At 31.9% G+C, this 21522-nt stretch overlaps 2 protein-coding genes across 2 annotated transcripts in view; one reads left to right on the top strand and one right to left on the bottom strand.

The window, feature by feature from the left end:
• The window catches only part of LOC133195481 (actin-related protein 8-like), a 239032-nt gene that overhangs the window by 19420 nt on the left and 198090 nt on the right, over nucleotides 1-21522 (bottom strand). The gene's annotated exons all lie outside the window — the stretch shown is intronic.
• Nucleotides 11904-13735, top strand: LOC133194354 (fork head domain transcription factor slp1-like). Its single transcript, XM_061330332.1, has one exon. It carries the CDS (start codon nucleotides 12464-12466, stop codon nucleotides 13733-13735), a length of 1272 nt encoding a protein of 423 aa, XP_061186316.1. The 5' UTR covers nucleotides 11904-12463.

The following is a 21522-nucleotide window of genomic DNA, read 5'->3' on the forward strand; positions in this document are numbered from 1 at the left end:
ACTAATGGCTACTGGGGAGGGGAAGTGAATGTCTAATATTTTTGACCTCTTGGTACTAGTATAAAAAATTACCTGCATGTAGTCTTGTGACCATTAATTCTTTGGACAAAACCAGTTCTCGGAGAGTTCTCAAAATTAGACAGTCTTAATCTTTTTCATGTTTCCCCTGAAATGACAAGACTTTTTTGGGGGGACTCTAAAGAGATCAGCTAAAAATATTTTAAAATGTTCGAATCCCTTCTTTGCTTCTTTTAAATAACTTCGCTGTAATAAGTTGTTATCTGACTATATCCACTGCACAGACACTTGTTTAATGATCAATATTTATGTACACTGAATATTATCTCCTTTATTTCTTATGAAAACCATTGTCGTTTATCAACATATACGTTAACGCCACTAAGCTAGATTTCTTAAGCAGTGGCTCTTCCGTCAATAAAACATACAATGACGTACATATCAGTAATACAATATTTAACGTAATTTACCCTAATTTTTATGATTATTTATTTACATCCACTGAATATTATTTATATCTCCGTTATTTCTTATGAAAACCTTGCACGGCTATTTATCAGTCAGTAAACACCTCTAGGCAAGCCACCTGTGCAGATTTCTTGAGCAGCAGCTCTTCCATCAATGAAACACACAATGACATACATATATCAATAATACAATATTTAATGAAATTAATTCTACTTAATATGATTATTTATACAGATATAAATATAAACAACAAAATGTCCTTCTTTATTTGTTAGTATTGGAATTAATTTACGTTGCAGCTATAGTGCAGAAAAATTCTACACAACTCGCTTACGCGGGTTATGTATTTTTTCTGCAACAGCTGCAACATTAATTCCCATACCACTAACCAAAGAAAGCATTTTATTGTTTAAAAGACATTAATATTGACAATAAAATATCTTTCTCTCTTTGTTAGTATGCAATTAACGTTGCATCTATTGCAGAAAAATATGTAACCTGTTTACGCGGGTTATGTATTTTTTTCGGGGGAGGGGGGGGGGCAACAGTGCAACATTACATGTACATGTAACATTCCCATTTTAAAAACCGAAGAAAATACTTTATTGTCTAATTATACAAAGGAAAAAAAAATACTACAGAAACAAGTGCCTGTGATCTGCTGCGAAAATTTTATTGTCATGCAGACACGTGACAGAATGACAAGGGGAGGAAACTTAGTCATACGAGACAATATAGGCATAATATTAATGCAAAACCATCGTCGTGAAATCGATGTGGGGGGAAAAAAACCTATTGTTTTTTTTTTTTTTTTTTTTTTTTTTTTTTTTTTGGTTTTTTTTTTTTTTATTTGTTTGTCTTTGATAAAATATTGAATAAAGTTTTATTTTGAATTTTTATTTATTTATTTATTTTTAGATTTTTTTCTTATTAAATTGAAATAAAAATCAAACACGTTATTTTTTTAACAGTGTTCAAGTGTTCTATTATTATCCTTAAGGACGACTAAAAAGAAATGATATTATAGAAATCTGCAAAACAGTTCTTGCAGGCTAAATCATTCAGTGTTAAAACTCATATTTTTACAAGTAATTTCATATCAAGCTAGCATTATTTTTTTCATTCTCCACAAATCTGTGGTTATATACATATATAGAATTCATATGCAAAAACATGCAAAAACTTGAAAAAACTTGAAAAAATGAAAATCCCAAAATAGATACAAATTAAATGATTTAAATCTAATTTTACCATGAAACAAATTAATTTGAACTTAAAGATAAGATGAAATCCCCACTTTCTCCGCGGGATTTTTGGTATCCTATGACCTTAATTAATGGACTACGTATACATTCAATGATATCCCATATATGACCTCAATGGACTAAATGTACATGCAATTGTATGCAGACCTTTATAATTACTTGTTCTCAGTGTAGGTATTTAACTGATTCCACGTTATTTCGTCTGGTGTACGTGTATGATATATATAAGCTGACAATTTATCAACACCAGGATTAGATACTGTTCCTCTTTACATGTATATATGATTTTTGTAATTTATCCTTTGTTTTATTTCCACTTTGTATACTAGGGGATTTCAGAAAATCTTTAAATTTACGCTTCTGAAAGAAACTGATATACGCATGTCGTTTTAATTTTTCCTGAAACGTTACATACATCCCTCTGGGGAGGTCTCAGAAAATAACACGAAAAAAGTTATGGAGAGAAGAAAAAAGAAAGCAGTTACGGAAAACTACGATTTATTATGGAACCTTTACATAAACACATGATATTCAAATATATATGCATAAAAAAACTACTTTAAAATTATCATTCACCATGTATGTTCAATACGTATTTGTGAAACAGGGATTTTCTTTTTTAACACAGAATGTTTTAAACATAATGTTTTAATTTTTGACTTCATCTATTTTTTTTAAATGGACGTAATTCACAGGTAATTTCTTTTAAGAAAATACTTGCAAAAAATACATTTAATTTCTACCCCTCATAAAGATGTAGATGTCACTTAATCTGTTAAAAGGAATCGTGTTTTTATTTATTTAAATAAATTACGGTTCCTATTAACAGATTAGGAGATATCTAACATTATTTATTTATTTATTTATTTATTTATTTTTATTTATTTATTTATTTATTTATTTATTTATTTATTTATTTATTTATTTATTTATTTATTTATTTATTCATTTGTACATGCATTTACATTTAGAGGGAAAATGTATTGACATACATAGTTTATTATTTTTTTTAATTTTATATATTTATCCCCCTTTTTGGGTTGCTTTTTCAGTTGTAAATAATTTCCATCTCTTATACTGGTATAATTCATTATTTTACTTTGAAATAGTTATATGTAAATTATGCATTGTCCGATTTTTAAAACTGGCTTAAATTGGATCCTAATTTTTGACCAAATGCATTTTTTTTAAAAATCTCAAATAATTAAAAACAAACAAACAAACAAACAAAACTCTCCAACTGTCACAAGTATTTCAATATTAATTAACGAATAGACATGCAACTTAATAAAAACACGTCTTCAAATTAGGTTAAAATACTGGTTGGTTTGGAGTTTGTTTGCTTTAAACGTATATACAAGAGGTGATTTTAAAATTATAAAATTAAATTTAGAAGTACTTTTGAATTTTCTCTCCTTTGCAAATTTTCAATTGTATTTGATCGAATTTAAGTATCGTGTTACGTTCTACATCGCCATATTTTACCCCGTTTCATCAGACCGGCTTAATTAACTCAAAGGAAGCGTATAATTCCAAAATAATTCTCAAACTTTACAGGTATCGATTAAACAGTGATTTTCTTCACACGTTTTTGTGAAAGTGGGCCGAAACACTTGAAACAATTTGTCAGATCGGTAAATAACAGGACACTGAATTAAAAGGATTCTGAAAAATTGATGTGAAATGTTGACGAGAGAGAGGCAACATAAATGTTTGTCAGCCGTGGTCTCTCCGTGTTTTCCTTTCGGCTTCCCAGCTGATGTATGCAAATTACTTAGTTTGACGAAGCCTGATAGTAAATTCGCGTGTTTGAGCAATTAGCTGCAAATATCAACATTTTTTCCCAAAACACCTGAATTTACAGGTCAATCTTGATGGAAAAAATATATCAGCGGATAAGTCTGTGAGATTCCATGTTTTCTTTCGGATCTGTGTTAAATGAGATTTCGGATTTAGTTACGTCATCACTTTGACCAATCCGGATTATAAGATTAGTACTTTGATCCCGACCGAAATGCCGCCGATACAAATAAATAATTTAGCAATAATCACGACTTCTGAGACGAGCGCCCAGGCGCCGTAAAGCACTCTACAAGGGGGGAAAGTACTTGTGAGTAAAGTGCATTTTAGGAGAAAACTTCAATTTTCCTTTTTATTTTCCAATTTGATTACATTTTGCAGAGATGCGATGGCGACTGTATTTACAAAATAAACCTCTTTCTTTTTCATTAGTTTTAGGAAAATAATTATGATGTCAGCATGCATTGCAATGTGAAAGAATATTGCTTGAAAATGCAAATTTATGGCCTTTTCCACTTATACTTAAATATGCACACAACATACTTGCATTACGGTAAATATACAGTAATATCCCCATAATTATTATTAAAACTATTTTAATTACCAAGGAAAGTAAATAATAATAATTAGAAGCAAAAAACTTAGTGAAATCCTTAAAATATGTCTGACTTGGAAAAAATCTTTAAAATTTCAAATCTTTTGAAATAGAAATAAAATCACGTTTTTCTTTTTCTTAAAAATTTAATCTTAAATATTCTAATCTTGATGACATTCAAGCAAAGGGAGAAAAAATGTGGTAAATCACATGGTGGCCAATTACATGTATTTTCAAATAAAGAAATAAATTAAATAAAAATAAAATAAAATAAACATTTTGATATTGTCTTTTAAGCTTATCATTTATTTTACATGTAATTATTTATTTCTAATTACCACGAAACGTCTGAATAGTATACATGACAATTAATTTATCAGCGGTATATACACTGTTAAAAATGGTGATAAACTTTTCTGTTTTTTTTTTTTCTGAATACTGAGTAAATTTTTTAAAAGTAACATCGGGAAAAAAATATAGGAAAACATTAAACGAAAGCATCCTAGGAATATCTTTGTCTGATTGTTATGCATAAAATTATTCCTGGTTTTTCATGAAAAATAAATCTAAGTAAAAAGTTTCTACTTTTTAATAAGTATATCCCCAAAGTCGGTTTCTTTTTAAAGATATAACCATTAAATTTTGAAAATAAAGAGAATGCAAAGATTGCGCATGTGAAGACTTTGTACACAAATCTCACGACTGAGGTCAAACGAAAACGTGGTAGTCCAAATTCTTCAGCTAACTAGTCTACAGATGTAAAAAGAAGACACCCATTCTGAAATAAAAGACTGGAAAGCAGCAAATTATAAAAAAAAAAAAAATCAGTCATTCTTCAAAAACGTGACCAAATAACAATTTTCCTTGTCACTCTTGTTACGTCGTAATATCATATTTATAATTTAAAAAATCAACGTCATCCATAAGAGTTAACGAACATACGTGTTTTTTTTTTTTTTTTTTGTTTTTTTTTTAAGATTTATAAAAATTTATATATGCAGTTAGGGTTTTTTTCATGGAAATAATATATTAAATAATATATAAAAATAATAATAATAATAAAAAATCGAACTGCAAATCTAGCTTAATGTCGCTTCACTCATGTACAAATTTTGAGTCGAAAATTTCAGTTGTATAAGCGTTCTGAATTAATTGCATGGGATATTAAAGAAAGTTTTTTTGCATATATATATAAAAAGAAAACAACTCTTCTTGCAAAGAAATGCATGGAACTTCTTTCATACGAAATCATAGCATGAAAATCATTTAACTTCCGTAATGTTTTCGTTTGAAATTGCACACAAACCTTGCGGTCCTTATAATGAACTTATCTGAAAGTGACTATGGAATTTAATATGATCGTAGTTTTGGGTCAGATAAATAAGACCGTTACATTTTTTATTTTAAAAAAATTAAATCAGACAAAAATAATTGTCTCACTTAAAAAAGGATGACTGCACTTAAGGACATGCGAAATTTGCGACAAAATAAACTTTCAAAACAAGCATTTTTCTTTTCATTGCAAGAATGGTCAACATCCAGTCTTCAACTTTATGTAATTACGTTTAATAAAAGTGTGTATTTACGAAGTTCGAATCTGTTTTCAAAGACAGGGGTCATCACAATATCTTGAAACTCCGTTCGATAATGAGGCCCCCCACTTTTTTTTACTGACTTTATACATAGTCAGCGCATGTTTGTCTATTGTTCTACGTTTAACAGTAGTTGTATATTTGCATAAATAATAATGTGTCAAAAGGAAATTAATATACAAACATGCGCTCATGGTTAAAAAGAAAAAAAACCTGCTTCTTCTTACATTCGCTCTCTGTGTTGTGACCAAGGATTGTGACATGTTGAATATTATAATTCACCACGTGATTTCTTACCTCAGGTAACTTTGTGAATACTAAATTCCGTCACGTGACTTGTAAGGTAGCATGTTTTGTGCTAACTAGGACATTGTGTTCGAACACGTTAAGTCATCTGGCATTGATATAAAATCTGCTTTGATTACATTGATGTGCTCGTGTTGTTAATTTCGTTTTGAAACCTTTGTCAGAAGTATATTTGTGCCATACAGAATGGAGAGGGAGATTGGAAAGAGTGATCACGTTCTTTTTTCCAAACATGTCATTGTTATTTATCAAGTCTAATTTTAGACCCATTCTTACAATGAAAGCTTCACATCTCATGCATATCTAATGTTTAATCAAGGGCAGGTAAGTGTAAATTCACTATATTTGGAAAGCAGTAAGGACAAAAACATTGAATCATTTTATTGTATCACAGTCTAAAATCATTTTAACTTTTAAATTTGGTTCCAAATTGACAGGATTCTTTCATAAACATACAAAAATGAAATAAGGTTTAGATATAAAAGCAACAGAAGCGCCCGAAAAAGACCCCAAAACAGACGTTAAGAGCAGCCATCCTTTACTTTCTTAAGGAATGTATTTGCATTTAAAGTATACTTAATATTTTTTTTTTTTCGTACATACATGTACATTTTGTTGTGTAAGAAAATATGAGTCTCAATCGGACCAAAATTGCCGTTAGTACCATTATATATAAGCGTTTTCTTCTTTAACAAATATTACATGTAGTTTGAATTTGCAGTTCCATTACAAGTACTAGTATTAAAATGTTTACACATTTTAGTTATTTTATAGACTTCCATTACAAATTTTAGCAATTTAGTATGTTTTAATCCAAGTTACCTGAAATGTCTACAATATACAATGTAACAGAAGATAAACAAGTTTTTGAGGAGGAATAAAACTCTACTGTTATACCTTTAAAAATTGTTTCGTATATGAATCTATGCTAAAAGAATCCAACATTTCCAATGAGCGACCCAAACCTGTCGATGAGAAATTGGACCGATTACGTCACAATGGTCGGGATCAGCTATTTCTTGGTTGCATTCGTTGGAGTTCGACAGAACTTTACGGAATTGGCGGAGTTTAAACCGCAGTGCGCGAGTGAACGAAATTTTCGTCATGGAAGCTAGCATGTGTCAAAAAAAGTAGAAGGCATAACAAAACGTTTAGCGACTGTGATCTCGGACAAAATGCGTTTTTTCCCCGAAACATTAAAGAAAATGTATTTTTATCTAATTTCTTATAACCAGGTAGCATAGATAGATCTAATAGCTGATAAAGGTAAATATATCAACACTTACAATGTTCAAAAGTTTGAAACACCTGGCAAATTAAAAGAAAAAACATTTTATAGGTGGTGAGGTTTAAAAATCACGATAAAAATCAAGAGGCCCATGGGCCACATCGCTCACCTGAGCACTTTGGCTAGGAAAATGCAGAAATCAGTTCAGTATTGAAAAGTTTAGATATTTAAAGTGGTTCCGGGGTGGGGGGTGGGGGTGGGTTGTAATTTGAACAAACATGACTATTGATATTTTTGCTGTTCTTAAGAAGAAATTTTTATTGGTTTATCCTTTATATTCCTTTGTATAACTATGATCCCCTGTTATGGACCCTGTATACTCCTGGGGGTCATGATTTGATCAAATTTGAATCTACATTACCTACAGAGGATGCTTTTATTTTATTATGACGAATCACAGTTTTGCTGTTCTTGAGAATAAGAATTTTAAAGATTTTCCAATGTATTCCTATGCAAAAATTTGATCATCCATTGTTGCCCCACCCTACCCTAGGGGTCATGATTTGAACAAACTTGAATCTACACTACCTGAGTATGCTTCCATATAAATATGATCAATCATGGCTTTGCTGTTCTTGAAAAGAAGATTTTTGAAATTTTCCCTAATACTTATTCCTGTAAAACTTTGATCTCCCACTGTGGCCCCACCCTACCCCCCGCGGGGGTCATGATTTGAACAAATTTGTATCTACACTACACTTTCATATAAATATGATCAATCAAGGCTTTGCTGTTCTTGAAAAAAAAGATTATTTAAGATGTTCCCTATGTATTCCTAGGTAAAACTTTGATCGCCCACTGTAGCCCCATCCTACCCCCGGGGGTCATGAATAGAAAAAAAAAACAACTTGAATCTACACTATCTGAGGATGCTTCCACATAAGTTTCATATTTTCTAGCCAAGTGGTTCTTGAGAAGAAGATTTTTAAAAGATGCCATAAATTTTCACGAATTCTCAGTTAACTCCCCTTGGAAGAAGGCGTGGCCCTTCATTTGAACAAAGTTGAATCCCCTTTACCCAAAAGGATACTTTGTGGCAAGTTTGGTTGAAATTGGCCCAGTGGTTCTTGAGAAGAAGATGAAAATGTGATAAGTTTACAACGACGACGACAGACAACGGACAAAGCTCACTTGAGCTTTCGGCTCGGGTGAGCTAAAAACTAGTTCTCTTTTCTTTCAGAAATCCAAATTTGTGTGTTGTTGGGGTGAGAAGGAGAAGGGGGGGGGGGTCTTATGCAAGTACTATTTAAGACCTGTTACTTACTTGAGAAAGAACGCGCTTTTCACACATTTTCAGGATATTATTTATTTTCTCAGGCCCTTATCATAATAATTAGTCAAAAACCTCCTTATCTCGAACTCGATGGGATCGAGAAAAAACTTCGAGATATCCCAGGATGCGGGATATAAATGGTCAAATACTCAAAGGAATAAGTGCCTGCATGGAACTTCCAAATCACTTCGACTAATCCATGGTATTCGAGATATGGATGTTCGAACTACCGAAGTTCAATTAATTTGGAAGGAATGCATCCACTCCCTCCCTGCGTCTACGGCTGTGTTTAAGGACTAGGATTTTAAGTGATAGTTTGAATTTTCAAGTGTAATTGCTGACATACAACGACATGAAGAATGTCTACCCTATCGTAAAAAACGCTGTATGCAACTACTAACCACTACCCGGCGCGATAATGACATTTTGAAGCTAATACTTGTCTGAAATACAGTAAAACATGCTTATAGCGAAGTACTAGAGACAAACGATTTCGATTCGTTATATATATCCGATAAGTTCCTAAATAGCATGTTCTCTGTAACCGTTAACGTGCGTGCGTCACCATCACTCTAGTGAAAGTTAAAATATCGATAGAATTGTAATAATTTATATTGCTGTTTTTCATTGATGTGATTTCTGAATTTTTTCTATCGTATCTTCACTTATATATAACTTCTCACTAAATATATTTGACTTCGTTTTATGGAGGTAGATATACTACATCCGGTTTCTTTTTTATGCCCCCGTAATCAAAGATTCGGGGGTATATAGTTTTTGCCCTGTCCGTCCGTCTGTCTGTTTGTCCGCAAAACTTTAACATTGCCCATAACTTATGTTTGGTTGCAGCTATGGCTTTCATATTTGACATGTTTATTCCTTGTGACAAGACCTTCCTTTGGGTACCAACATATTTGACCTCTTGATCTTGGAGTTTGACCCACTTTTGCAAAAATTTATCCAACTTTAACCTTGGCCATAACTTTTGAACAGTTGGTGCTAGGACTCTCATATTTCACATGTGTTTTCAATGTGACAAGACCCTTCCATGTACTTATTTTTGACCTTAGAGTTTGACCCACTTTTAAAAAACGTTGACCTTGGCCATAACTTTTGAACAGTTAGTACTAGGACTTTCAAATTTTACAGGTATATTCCTTGTGACAAGACCCTCTTTGGGATACCAACAATTTTGACCAATTGACCTTGGAATTTGACCTACTTTTGAAAAACTTTAACCTTTGCCTTAAATTTTGAACAGTTGGTGCTAGGGCATTTATATTTTGCATGTGTATTTCTTATGACAATGTCTTCACCTGCATACCACTAATTTTGACCCTTGACCTTGGAGTTTGACCCATTTTTAGAAAACAATAATCAAAACATTAACCTAGATCATAACATTTGAATGGTTATTGCTTGGGCTTTCATATTTACCAGGTATATCCATTGACACAGGTCCTTTCTTTGGGTAACAACATATTTGATCTCTTGACCTTGATCTTGGAGTTTGACTTGCATTTGAGAAACTTTAAACCTTCGCCATAAGCTGCCATACGGGGGCATCAGTGTTTTCACAAACACATCTTGTTTTTTTTTGTTTTTGTTTGTTTGTTTGTTTTTTTTTTTTCGTTTTGTTTTGTTTTGTTTTGTTGTTTTTTTTTTTGTTTATTTATTTTTATTTTTAATTGTTTCTTTTCTTTAAAAATGAAATTAGAGTCAACTGAATGAAAACATCAAAATTTCTAGGAAAAAATGATAGTGTTATTATACTCCGATGACGAACTCAGTAATACAGACAAGTAGTATTATTTTTGAAAAGGGGGGGGGGGGCAGCCAGAAAAAAATGCCAACTTAACTGAAAAGATTTCGACAAGGAAAAAAAAAGGAAAATTCTCCTAACTCGAAAACCCTAATTCGATCGGGGGTGGGGGGTGGGGATGGGGAGTGGTTAGGTTCCAATTTCTTTCACAACTAAATTTTGTTCATTCATTATACCACATTTCCATCATTTGACTATACTGAAACAAAAAGTTTGGGTGGGGGAGGGCAACCAACTTTTCAATGAACATTTTCAACAGTTAAGGTTCTGTCTGGAAAAAAGTTGGGGGGTCAGCCCCCCCCCCCCATACTACGTGCCCGTAACACTCTGAAATATAGGACAATGGCGTATCCAACTTAATCATCTAATCTTCCTGTGTAAAAGACTGTTTTGATTTACAATACATAAATTTCTATAAAGTAAATTTTCAGTAAAACAATTGAAGGAAGTCATATGGGAATTATCTGCTGGAAACCTTTTATTTATCGAAGCACCATGTCACCAAAATATGAAGCAAAACAAATCCTGGAATTAAATCCTAATTGTTAATTAATCTATAATCTTTATAATTCTTATCTTCTTTTCACATTTGTTTACACTTTTTGAAGTTCACGAGATGCACTTTTTGAAATTCCTGGATCCACCACAGATGAATACACCAATGAACAAACGAAGAGAAACTACACAGATTAATCAAAAGTGAATGCCACACCCGACCTCAAACATTGCTCTGAACTGGTTACCCTGTTTTCCCATGGCAGGTAAGTATTGGCCAACCTTGAAATAGAACTTCCATCTTTATGTCATCATAATGTACACGGTAGAAGGAAAAGCCTCTAAATGATGCGGGGTAACATTTCTTTGAACATCGTTACGAACCCTTTAGTAAAAAGTTAACAAGGTATCCCAAAACCACCGATGTGTTTTCTACGTTAATCATCATGTTTACACAAGATTGTATTGTGCCTTCATTTGGGCTATTTAGCGGGAGAAGAGAGAAAGAATCCTAGATATATAAATAAAGCCTGGTATTCCCCGTGTCTTTGTCAAAGCTGACGATGTTGTCCGTGAATGCCCCCTATGCGTGTTCTGAAAAATCTTCCCACAGACCCGAACAAGTCTAGACGGCAGACCTATAGTAAATGTCCCAAATCTCTCTCTCTCTTTCCTTATTTGATCTTCATTAAAAGTGAGTGTGATTTTTAGCAATTTATGTGTTTTTAAAGCATATTTATCTCGATAGCATTTTGTGAGGTATCAATAATTTGCTGAAGGAAAATGGCAGAATATTCCACGTTGAATTCTTCAAACTTCAGCATTCTTTCAGTTATTTTACACATTCTTTTCCCCAAATTTAGTATAAATTTATCAACATCAATTTCATAAAAAAAAAATCACTTTCAATGTACGAATTCAAATGATATTTTTGTATTTTCTGTAATTATTTGAAAACTTCAGTAAAATTCCTGGACTGAATTATGATAATATCGGGTACTTCTGGCACCCGGGAGCTGAGATAAGTCAATCAATGCATTGTTGACAAATTCTTATCGATGACTGCATCATGATTAGGAAGGGATCACAGTTTGTTTGTCTATTAAGTCCCAGTCTAAATACTTCACAACTATTATCAATTTAAAAACAATTTAACCATATCGCTATACCCGCCTTCCATCTCTCTCGTGACATTTCAGGAAACCCTCCATGGACATTTTTAGCCAATCAGAAAGCTTTCTGGTAGCGAATATCGTTTTCAATTTAGTCACGCAAATATGGAGGCGATTAGGTAGCGACCTGCTATAAGAAATATAAAACAAGGCGATCTGGGGGTTTTATTAACAGAACGTACAAATGTTTGGTTGAGTTTTGTAGTGTTTAGGTAGGAGTTTGAAATCCAAGTCGATTTATTTGTGTGTTACCTTGAACAGTGGATGTTTAGCAAAACAATCGACTGAAGAAGATTTGTTTTCCTGTAAATATTTCTAATAACTTAGTGATCATATTTGTTGATTCCTGTTATATACGAAAGCCACAGTATGCAACACACACATTATGACAGTGGAGGCTTCCAGAATGGACTTTATGGGTCCTCTCCAAACTTTGACGGATCGACAATAAAATTACACCATGGACATTACACAGAAACTTCCGATCCATGCTTCAACAGTCTCTTCTCAAATGCTTCTTCGCCCGGGAATTTTCTTCCAAGAGACCCGCCATCATATGCGGAATCTACAACGATTTTCCATCCAGGGTTCGTTCCGAATTCGAGTCCGTCGTACTACAAGATGTCTACTGGACGCCAGGAGATTCCGGAATACGGACTAGCTCGTGGCGGCGAGCAGATTCTATCAAAAGTCGATATTATGGATCAGGCGACAGGCTCACTTGACATCACCCCACGCTATGATGCAGAAGGCGGAAGGCTGTTGCACGAGGCAGATCTCAACTCAAGTCACGAAGAAAACGTGAAACTAGAGAATTCAGTGGAATATAAACCGGAAATTCAAGGGATGCAAACAGCAATCACAGCTAACGAAAACCATATAAACCCCAATGATAGTAACAATAAAAATGATTCTAAAGATGACAAAATAGAACCCGTGGACCAAACAAATCCGGAAAAGGGTCATGATGAGAAAGCCAGAGGAAATGCGGACGTCAAACCTGCTTTGTCCTATATAGCTCTTATTGCAAAATCTATATTAGAATCTTCACAAAAAAGACTTAGCCTTGGTTCTATATACAACTGGATTGAAAAGAATTATCCTTATTACCAGAATCGAGGCCAGGGCTGGAGAAACAGCGTCAGACATAACCTATCTTTAAATGACTGTTTTATTAAAGCGGGGAGATGTGAGGATGGTAAAGGGAATTACTGGGCCATACACCCCGCTAATATACAGGACTTTATGCGAGGAGATTTCCGACAACGAAGAAGATCCAGGAGAAGAGGCAGAAAGAAGGAAGTGGAATTAGGAATGTATCATTTGACAAACGGATATAGCCCCCTCACACCCAGTGTCCCATTTTCGCCCTCCGCGACCGCATTTAATTCCATCTATTCCCCATACACTGAGGCTGAGCGCCGTGCATACAGACTAGACGAAGCTCTACTTAGGCAGAGTATGAACAATCCCTTTATGAAGTGGTACCATAATGGAGTTCCGAATGGAACATATCCCGCACAAAATACCGGATGTAATACAGGGATGTATAATAACTCCTCCACCCAGTGGCAAGGGTACGGGGACCAGTCAGCCCAGTCTGTCTACCACTCACCCCTATCACGGTACGTGTCCGAATAAGTAGCTAAACATGTGATTCAAGGGATTTGTAGAAAGGCACCAAAGAGACTTACGTTAGCTTTCTAGAAAAAATATTAAAATATTTATTAAAAGTTTAGTTTTTGCGTGAAAAGTTAAAATCGGAATTTTTTTGCCTTCAAATGAGAACTTTGTTTTTATAAACTAAATTGTAAGATTTATTTTTAAGCATAAATTGACTGATAATTGGTATGATTTTTATTTAAATTCCGGAAAATAAAACTAATATTAGTACTAGGGGATTTACCGTTATTGGAGTAAATAACGGCAATCAGTGAAAGCGATGACACCCGGGGTCACGGAAATATGTAGTTCTGTCAATCTAAGTTTCATTAAGCTCCACGATGAGATAAAATGATGACAATCCAATTAATGATGTCTAAAGTGTATTAATAACAGTTAACTGAATATGAAATTCCAAACTGACTGCATAATCAACATATTGTTGTTTTCACGGAATTTAGTTTTACTCCTCTCTTTGTTTTCGTCATTTTTTGCTGTCGAATCCATTCTTAAAAACAAGAAAAATAAAGATAAGGTACAAGACATATGTTACAAACTCTGGAAAAAACAATTTAACACCCAAGTATTACAACTGTGGCCTTTTACAACAAATGAATTTCTATTTATTATGCTTATTTACGTCTCTCAAATAATTTTTTAGTTAAAAATAATTCGAATTCCAGGAATAAAAGATACATAACAGCATTTTAACCTAAAATTAGAGGAAAAAAAAACAGCGATTAATAAAACTATATAGCTTATAAAAATATCAAACAGCATGAAACTTTAATATAATAGCTAAAATAAAGTATATAGAATAATTAAAAGGAGCCCAAAAATGCGTAAAAAATGGAGGCGTACTCAAAATTAGAAAAAATAAGTTTTTACCAAATAAAGCGTTACATATTTTACAGCGTATACTGTTCTTTCCCAAATTTAGAATTTGTACTAATTATATTTGTATATGACAATAATTTAAATTTGTATATGACAGTCATTTAAATTGAAAAAAAAATTAAATTTAAGCGAGGACAATACAGTTCTTCCTGAATTTTTTTTTTCAATTAGAATCTTAGAATAAACGTCATTTTTAATTAACAAAATAATAAATATGTTACAAAATATCACACAAAGAAAGGTAAGCATTTTGTAGATAATTTATTATAATCAGGAGAATAGTAAGGAAGTCCCTTTGAACTCTTCGGCCCGGTATACTTGTCCAACCAGAACCAGCAGGGTGCCACATATGGTTTTATCTAAAAATATCCACTACAAAAGTAGCAGCGATTATAACACGATCGTAAGAATATATCAGATATATTGATTGTTTTAATTATTTTGATATTCTATCTTTATCTGAAAGATAAACCGGGAGTTATGTTTACTACCATTTTAGACACGTGCAGAAACGGATTTGAGGGTCACTGATTTTCTGTTTTTTCGTCTATAAAGATAAAATAATCAAATTAAGCAATGTAGATTTATTATACTCTTAGTTAAATTTTAGAACTGTTTTTATTTTTTTTTTCGATATTTAAAATGATATTTAGAAGCGTCCGATTTTTTTCTTTAGCACTGAAGAGAATTATTACATTTAAAACATAGAAGAAAAATATTCTCCATTATAGATCGCTATCAAATAAGTAAATCTTACATGTATTTTGCAGTTATATTTCTTGCATCTAAATGACTACGTGGATCATTAAAAATACTCTGTTTGTTTATAAATAAAAAACAAAAGACCTACACATGTATAAAGGCATTGTCTAAATATTTAAAAAGAAAAGCTATTTTAAAAAAGTAGTCAGTAATTCTAAGCTAATGAAAATCCCCCCCCCCCCCCTTTGGAAACAGATATTTATAGTTATCCACTTTGAATTGGACATTTACTTACAGACGTGAAATATATAGTTCACCAAAAAGAAATTCTTTATGTTGTCTATATATTAAATGCGTATTATTTTAGCTTTTCTTTACAATTCACATATACATCTTTTATTTTTATTAAACCAGTATGTATAATAATATCAAAGAAAGTTTATTGCATATATATGACCAACGGTAAAGTCAATGAATATATTTCCTAAAATGTAAATCACTTAAAACCACAGGCACTTGTTTCGGTAATATTTTTTTTTAACGCGTAGTATAATGGGTAAAAACAAGTGCCTGTACTTAAAACGTCTAGTTTGGTTTAGGTATTTTGCTTGATTTTTTAATCATTGGCTTCCATTGTGACATATCGGGGTTTTTAAAATAATATTTTAATAAAAAAAAACATTTCTTCTGTTCCGAGATCTTTTCAATCTATTTCAATGTTTGATACGATTCTACAAGCTTGTTCTGTACAGGTGGTAGGACATTGTTGTAAAACGCAGAGACGATTCTAAAATTTAATGATCAGGTAGCATTAGGCTTTCTACTTTCAGTGTATCTCTGATATTTTGCCTACAAAGCGTAAACACGTATTCATGAAATCTTTATAATTCAAGTATTTTTTTTTTCAGTTGATTCTCTGCGACTATTCCAAATTAAATAAGACTTTGGAAATTTTTTTTGAAATTTGTACATTACAAACAGGAACAAAAAAATGTTAGAAGCATGATATGCGTAGATATAATATAGACTTAAAAAATCACTGTATTTATTTCCTCATGTTTCAACATTTTATTTTTTCAGGAATTACCCTACGACATCACTGGTTCAGAGCGGTTTATGAGGAATTAGAGACATTGAAATCACGGAATCATGGCTTATCATAGTGAGACCCTTCTCATTGCGTTCGCATTATTTGCTGATATTTGTTGAAATATTGAAAACAATATTAATAAATTTATTGATTTAAATCTGTGTTCTGTTTTCCTGTGGTAATGATTTGATAATATTGAGTTTATGAGTTGAAATATATAGCTAAATTGTGGAGTTTTGAACACTGAATTTTCTTCCATTTCTATATAAAGCAGATATAACTTCATTTAAAAAAGAACAACATCAAAATCTTTACAAAAATGGTAATCTCACGGAAATAAACGTTTAGACAGTATCTGGAAGCTACTCTATGTTTTTCTCCCTACAAGTACGTCAGGATTCACGTATTTATCGAAATGCTCAGTTGTTTTAAAATAAAATGTAAATTTATTATTTGATACATTGTGTGTGTAATGAGATACCTTAAGCATTCTGAGTTTAGGCAAAGCTCCCTTTTTGTAAGTCAGTGCTCATTGCAGCCCGGAGGACCGGGCTGCTCTATACATATAAGTTTAAGTGTTGGTATATGGGGATTGAGGTGGGAGAAGTTATTCAGAATTAAAGGTTTTCTAAACATTAAAAAGATTGTTAATCAGAATGTTCTTTCCCTTTATAAATTACGAGATACACAATATATTTACTTCCATAAAGTGAATCTGTAAAAATATATATGTTTTTCATATTTAATATATAAAGTTGCTTATCATTTACTATCGAAAAAACGACAGGTCCTTTTTTTAGAACATTGAATTTTACTTATCGCATAAAAACGTAAAAAAGTACTTTACACAGTTCGTGTTTTATATTCTTTAAGTGAAAGACATTTTTGAAAATAGGTGATGCATGTGTCTGGTTTCAAATTATATTTTATGCAGCCAACATTTACTTGAGGAATTGATAAAGTTTAAAAGGGTATCGTTTTTGTTCGATTTTCATCCGACTATGAGTTTTCAAAATATTCTCGACTATCGTCTCCATCATTTAGACGCATGCCTTTTTCACACATATCGAAGCGGTTTGATGATCAAGACTCATTTCCATTGTTTACTTTATTTATTTCCCGGGCGACAATTGATGGTTACATCAATGTTTTCTTGTTATTAAATATATATACATGTAGGAGTGCTCTGTACAATGACCTTTTATTACTCACTACAATATATTTCACTGGTCTGGTGCGCTATACTTTTGTTTGTTTTACGACAAACAGGTCAAAAATCAAGCCCGATTTTAATTATTCGTAATGTCCTTCCACACTTTTATCCTGATTTTTACGGAATTGAAAGCATGAAAATTAAGTTCTCTTGACATATACTAATCAATGAACGCAATCTTTAGTCACGTGACAGGACGCCATAGCTGTCACATTTAAATAAATAAGAAGTAGAGTTCTTGTATATTCATACATTACTTCCAAGATTTACATCATTGGTACGTAAAGGAAGGGATTTTATGGGTCTTAGCCTTAAATAAGTTTTAGAGTAAAGTCTCAAAGTGTTTACGATGGTTAATCATAGTTATTTTTTCTTAGGAAAGTCAGAAAAGTTAGAGCACAATGGCGTCACTTAGTATAGGAAAATGTTTCTGGAACATTTTACTTTTGTCCTAGGTAACAAATACATTTTCTTATAAATTTTTGATTGGTGGACTGAGCAATGAAGAAACTGTCCCATACGAAGGAATTAACGAGTTTTATGCTCATTTCAGAGAATTCGCTGATTTACATTTGAGAGTGAAAGAAAGCTATAATTGGTTCTTTTTCAATTTGTTTCTAATTCTTTATTTTCAGTGTTCATCATCAGAACTTGTTACCTTATTATTGCATTCTTGAATAAGCTACGCGATGCATGCTACATTTGATCGGCTTAATTTTAAAATTAAATGAAGTAAACTTATGTTGGACGCATGTATACAATTATGTATTAATGTATTAAATTTACTGCTTGTCCATTCTGACATTTATAATCAATAAAATCCGAAAATTTGACGTTTTGTCTTTTTTGACAACAGATAGAGTATAATATCTTGAAATAGGTTACGTATCTAAAATTGGTTCGATATACTAGCATGTTTACGTTTAACAAAGGTTAGGGTTATGATGTCCCAATAAAACAAATCTGCTGACGTCACGAACACCTGCATGATTAAGAGTGACGTTTACACCACTGATAGACATGAAATAAAAAATGCCTATTGTACATTATATACCTTAAATTATAATGCTATTATTCACTTTCAGGTAACTAAGTCAATGACCTATGGCTACTTTTCAAGATTAGTGCACTTGGCCCCTGAGTATTTCTCTGAAAAACCTCATTTTTACACATTGCAACTAATATTTTCTCAATAAGATATAACAAGTAACAGATTGCTTTGGATAATGAAATAAAATGAAAACGGAATAGTGTTCTAGATTTAAATACACAATTGGAGTTTGAACCATAAACTTGTTAATTATATATATTCCAGTTCGAATTTCCTCTTTTAATTTTCTAATAATTACAAAAATCTGAATTATAGGAACTCTACACTATTTACAGCCTTAGGTTAATTATATTGTCCCTTATCTACTGGTATTAAAATTATATGAGGTAAATGATCAAATTCTTGAGTTAGTCTGGAATGGCTTTTGTTTATATTTTTGATGTTTTTCATTACATGCTATTCTTTTTGATCTAATTAATTACATGATATTCTTTTTGATGTGATTAATTATATATACATTGATATTGATTTATTACGTGGTTATTTAATCCATTTAGACCTATATTTTTAATTTTGAGTTTCTACTAAAACCCTGAGGAAACATCATCCTTGAAACTAGTATTATTGGATATTGTCCCTCTGATCCGGAGAAGGAAAAAATTTGCCGAGATATCCGGGGATATTTAATTTTTGATACAAGTGTGCACTGCCCAGTTTAGAGGACATTTATACCGAGAGACGGTACATGTTTATAATTTCCTTAAATTGCAAATTTTATTACAGAACATGGCTTCAAAGGAAGTAAAGATCTATTAACCTACAATTTTCTTCTCGTCATTTTTTCAAGGATAGATGATAAGCGTACTTAATTTCAAATAAATTAGTTTAAAAAATGATAATGATGAAGAAATGGCCGTTGAAAAAAACGGTACAATTTTTGAAACATATGTGATTAAAAAAAGAAAAGAAATATATGATTGAAAAGATGTAAATATTATATGGTACCAGCTCGACAATTAAGTTAATATCTCTTCAGTGATGCTCATGCCAAAATGTTGGAAATCCGAAATATTTTTAATAAAAATGCTTTGAAGAACTGAAAAAGGGGGCGCGAAAGACTGTAGCCAAACACAGGGTATTGTTTTTCGCAATTCACAATTTTCATTATCAATATATCTTTAAAACATGATACAAGCTGGTACTTAAAACAAGATACTTACCTTTTTTTCATTTTATTAAAAAAAAATAAATAAAATAAGAAGCAATTTTCAGATAGTGGTAAATCAGAAAAAAGGAAGAATATGCCCCAAAAATTCAAAATGATCACATAAACAAAATTAACAAACTAACAAACCAACAAACAAAGAAAAAGAATCATTTTTGCAATTTTCAAACTATATGTAGTCATTTATTTACATTTTGATTCATAAAATAATACATGTAGGATATTAGGGAAAAAATCAATTAGATTCGAAGAAGAAGAAAATATCCCTGATTTTTATGTAAGTTTTTGTTTTGTTTTTCTTTCTTTTTTATTTTGTAAATTTTAAATGTTTGTAATGGTGGTATTATTTAAATATGTTACAGATTATGTAAAACTTTGAAACATCTAAACGAAACAACATCAAGAAATGTTTGTCTGAAATGTAACACAGAAAACAAGATTGACTACAACCTGCAGATCTCTTGTAAGACCTAAGGAGTCAAAATAAATCAACAAACAAACAAATATAAAACAACTTCATAGAGATTTCTTATAAATTTTTCACAAATTATGTATTTTGCATGTAAATTACCCCTCTTCAGGTTAAGCATTCGTAAGTCCATGTTTTTGCTAGGGCGACCATAAACAATATTAATAAAATATAAACAATTTACTCGAGATTGCAAAACAGAGCTCTTCTGTTTTCCAGTATAAAGATATTGGTCTGCGAAATTTACTGTTCGATTCTATAAATTCAATGGTTTTATTATAATAGCATTTTGTCATACAATAACTATAAGACCCTCTACGTATTAAAATAAAATTATTATTTCAAACCTTATAGGTATACTTTTGTCTTACAATAAAAAACCCCCCACTAAATAACCTAGGAAGACGTTTTTAGCACACATTTTCTGTATCTTTAGGTTCAATTATAAAAAAAATCTCTTTGCTTCTTCATCAAAGTACAACATTATAGTCCAAACTTGGATGTTCTTTGAATATCTCTCTCTCCCCCCTCTCTCTCTCCCTCTCTCTCTAGGTTAAAGGTTTACAGACAAAGCAATAAAGAATTTTATCTTTGTGTGGAGTAGCTGCAATTTGGAGTTTCTTTTTATCTTAAGTGCTTTTTCTTTTAACTTTAACGAAAACGTCTCTAAAATTTTCAAAAGGATTATTCAAAAATCTACAAATCAATTAAATACCGTTATAGGGTTTTTAGTCCCCAATTTATTACCTGTGAAATCAACTTCAATGTACAAAGTGCTAAATTTACTTCTTTTATTTCAAATCAAAATTAATACCAGCACTGCAATGATATAGAAAAACAGGTCCCTCACGGATCACCCTATAATGAGAAACTGCTTTGTATCAAAACTTGTATGTCATTTCCGCATGACAAATGGATTCAAAGGTTAAAAGAGCAAAAACGTATTGAGTTAGGTGTCTTAGAGAGTCTCAGCTTTCTGCGTTGGAACATGCACAGGTTCACTTAAAACAGAAGCAGGCTCTCGAGGATTGACATAAGTGGTATGTTCTGAGAGATTCGCTCCTCTACCCTCAGAGAAAATCAGACAAAATATCTGTAAGGGGGTCCCTGGTGCAGTAG

Source organism: Saccostrea echinata, unplaced genomic scaffold (genome assembly GCF_033153115.1).
Source record: "Saccostrea echinata isolate AGI-Se365-2 ecotype Australia unplaced genomic scaffold, CSIRO_AGI_Sech_v1 ptg000029l, whole genome shotgun sequence".
In the NCBI taxonomy this organism is placed as follows: domain Eukaryota; kingdom Metazoa; phylum Mollusca; class Bivalvia; order Ostreida; family Ostreidae; genus Saccostrea; species Saccostrea echinata.

Excerpts from the sequence above, each read along its gene's own strand:
- LOC133194354 (XM_061330332.1), top strand. The coding sequence starts at position 12,464 with ATGCAACACACACATTATGACAGTGGAGGCTTCCAGAATGGACTTTAT.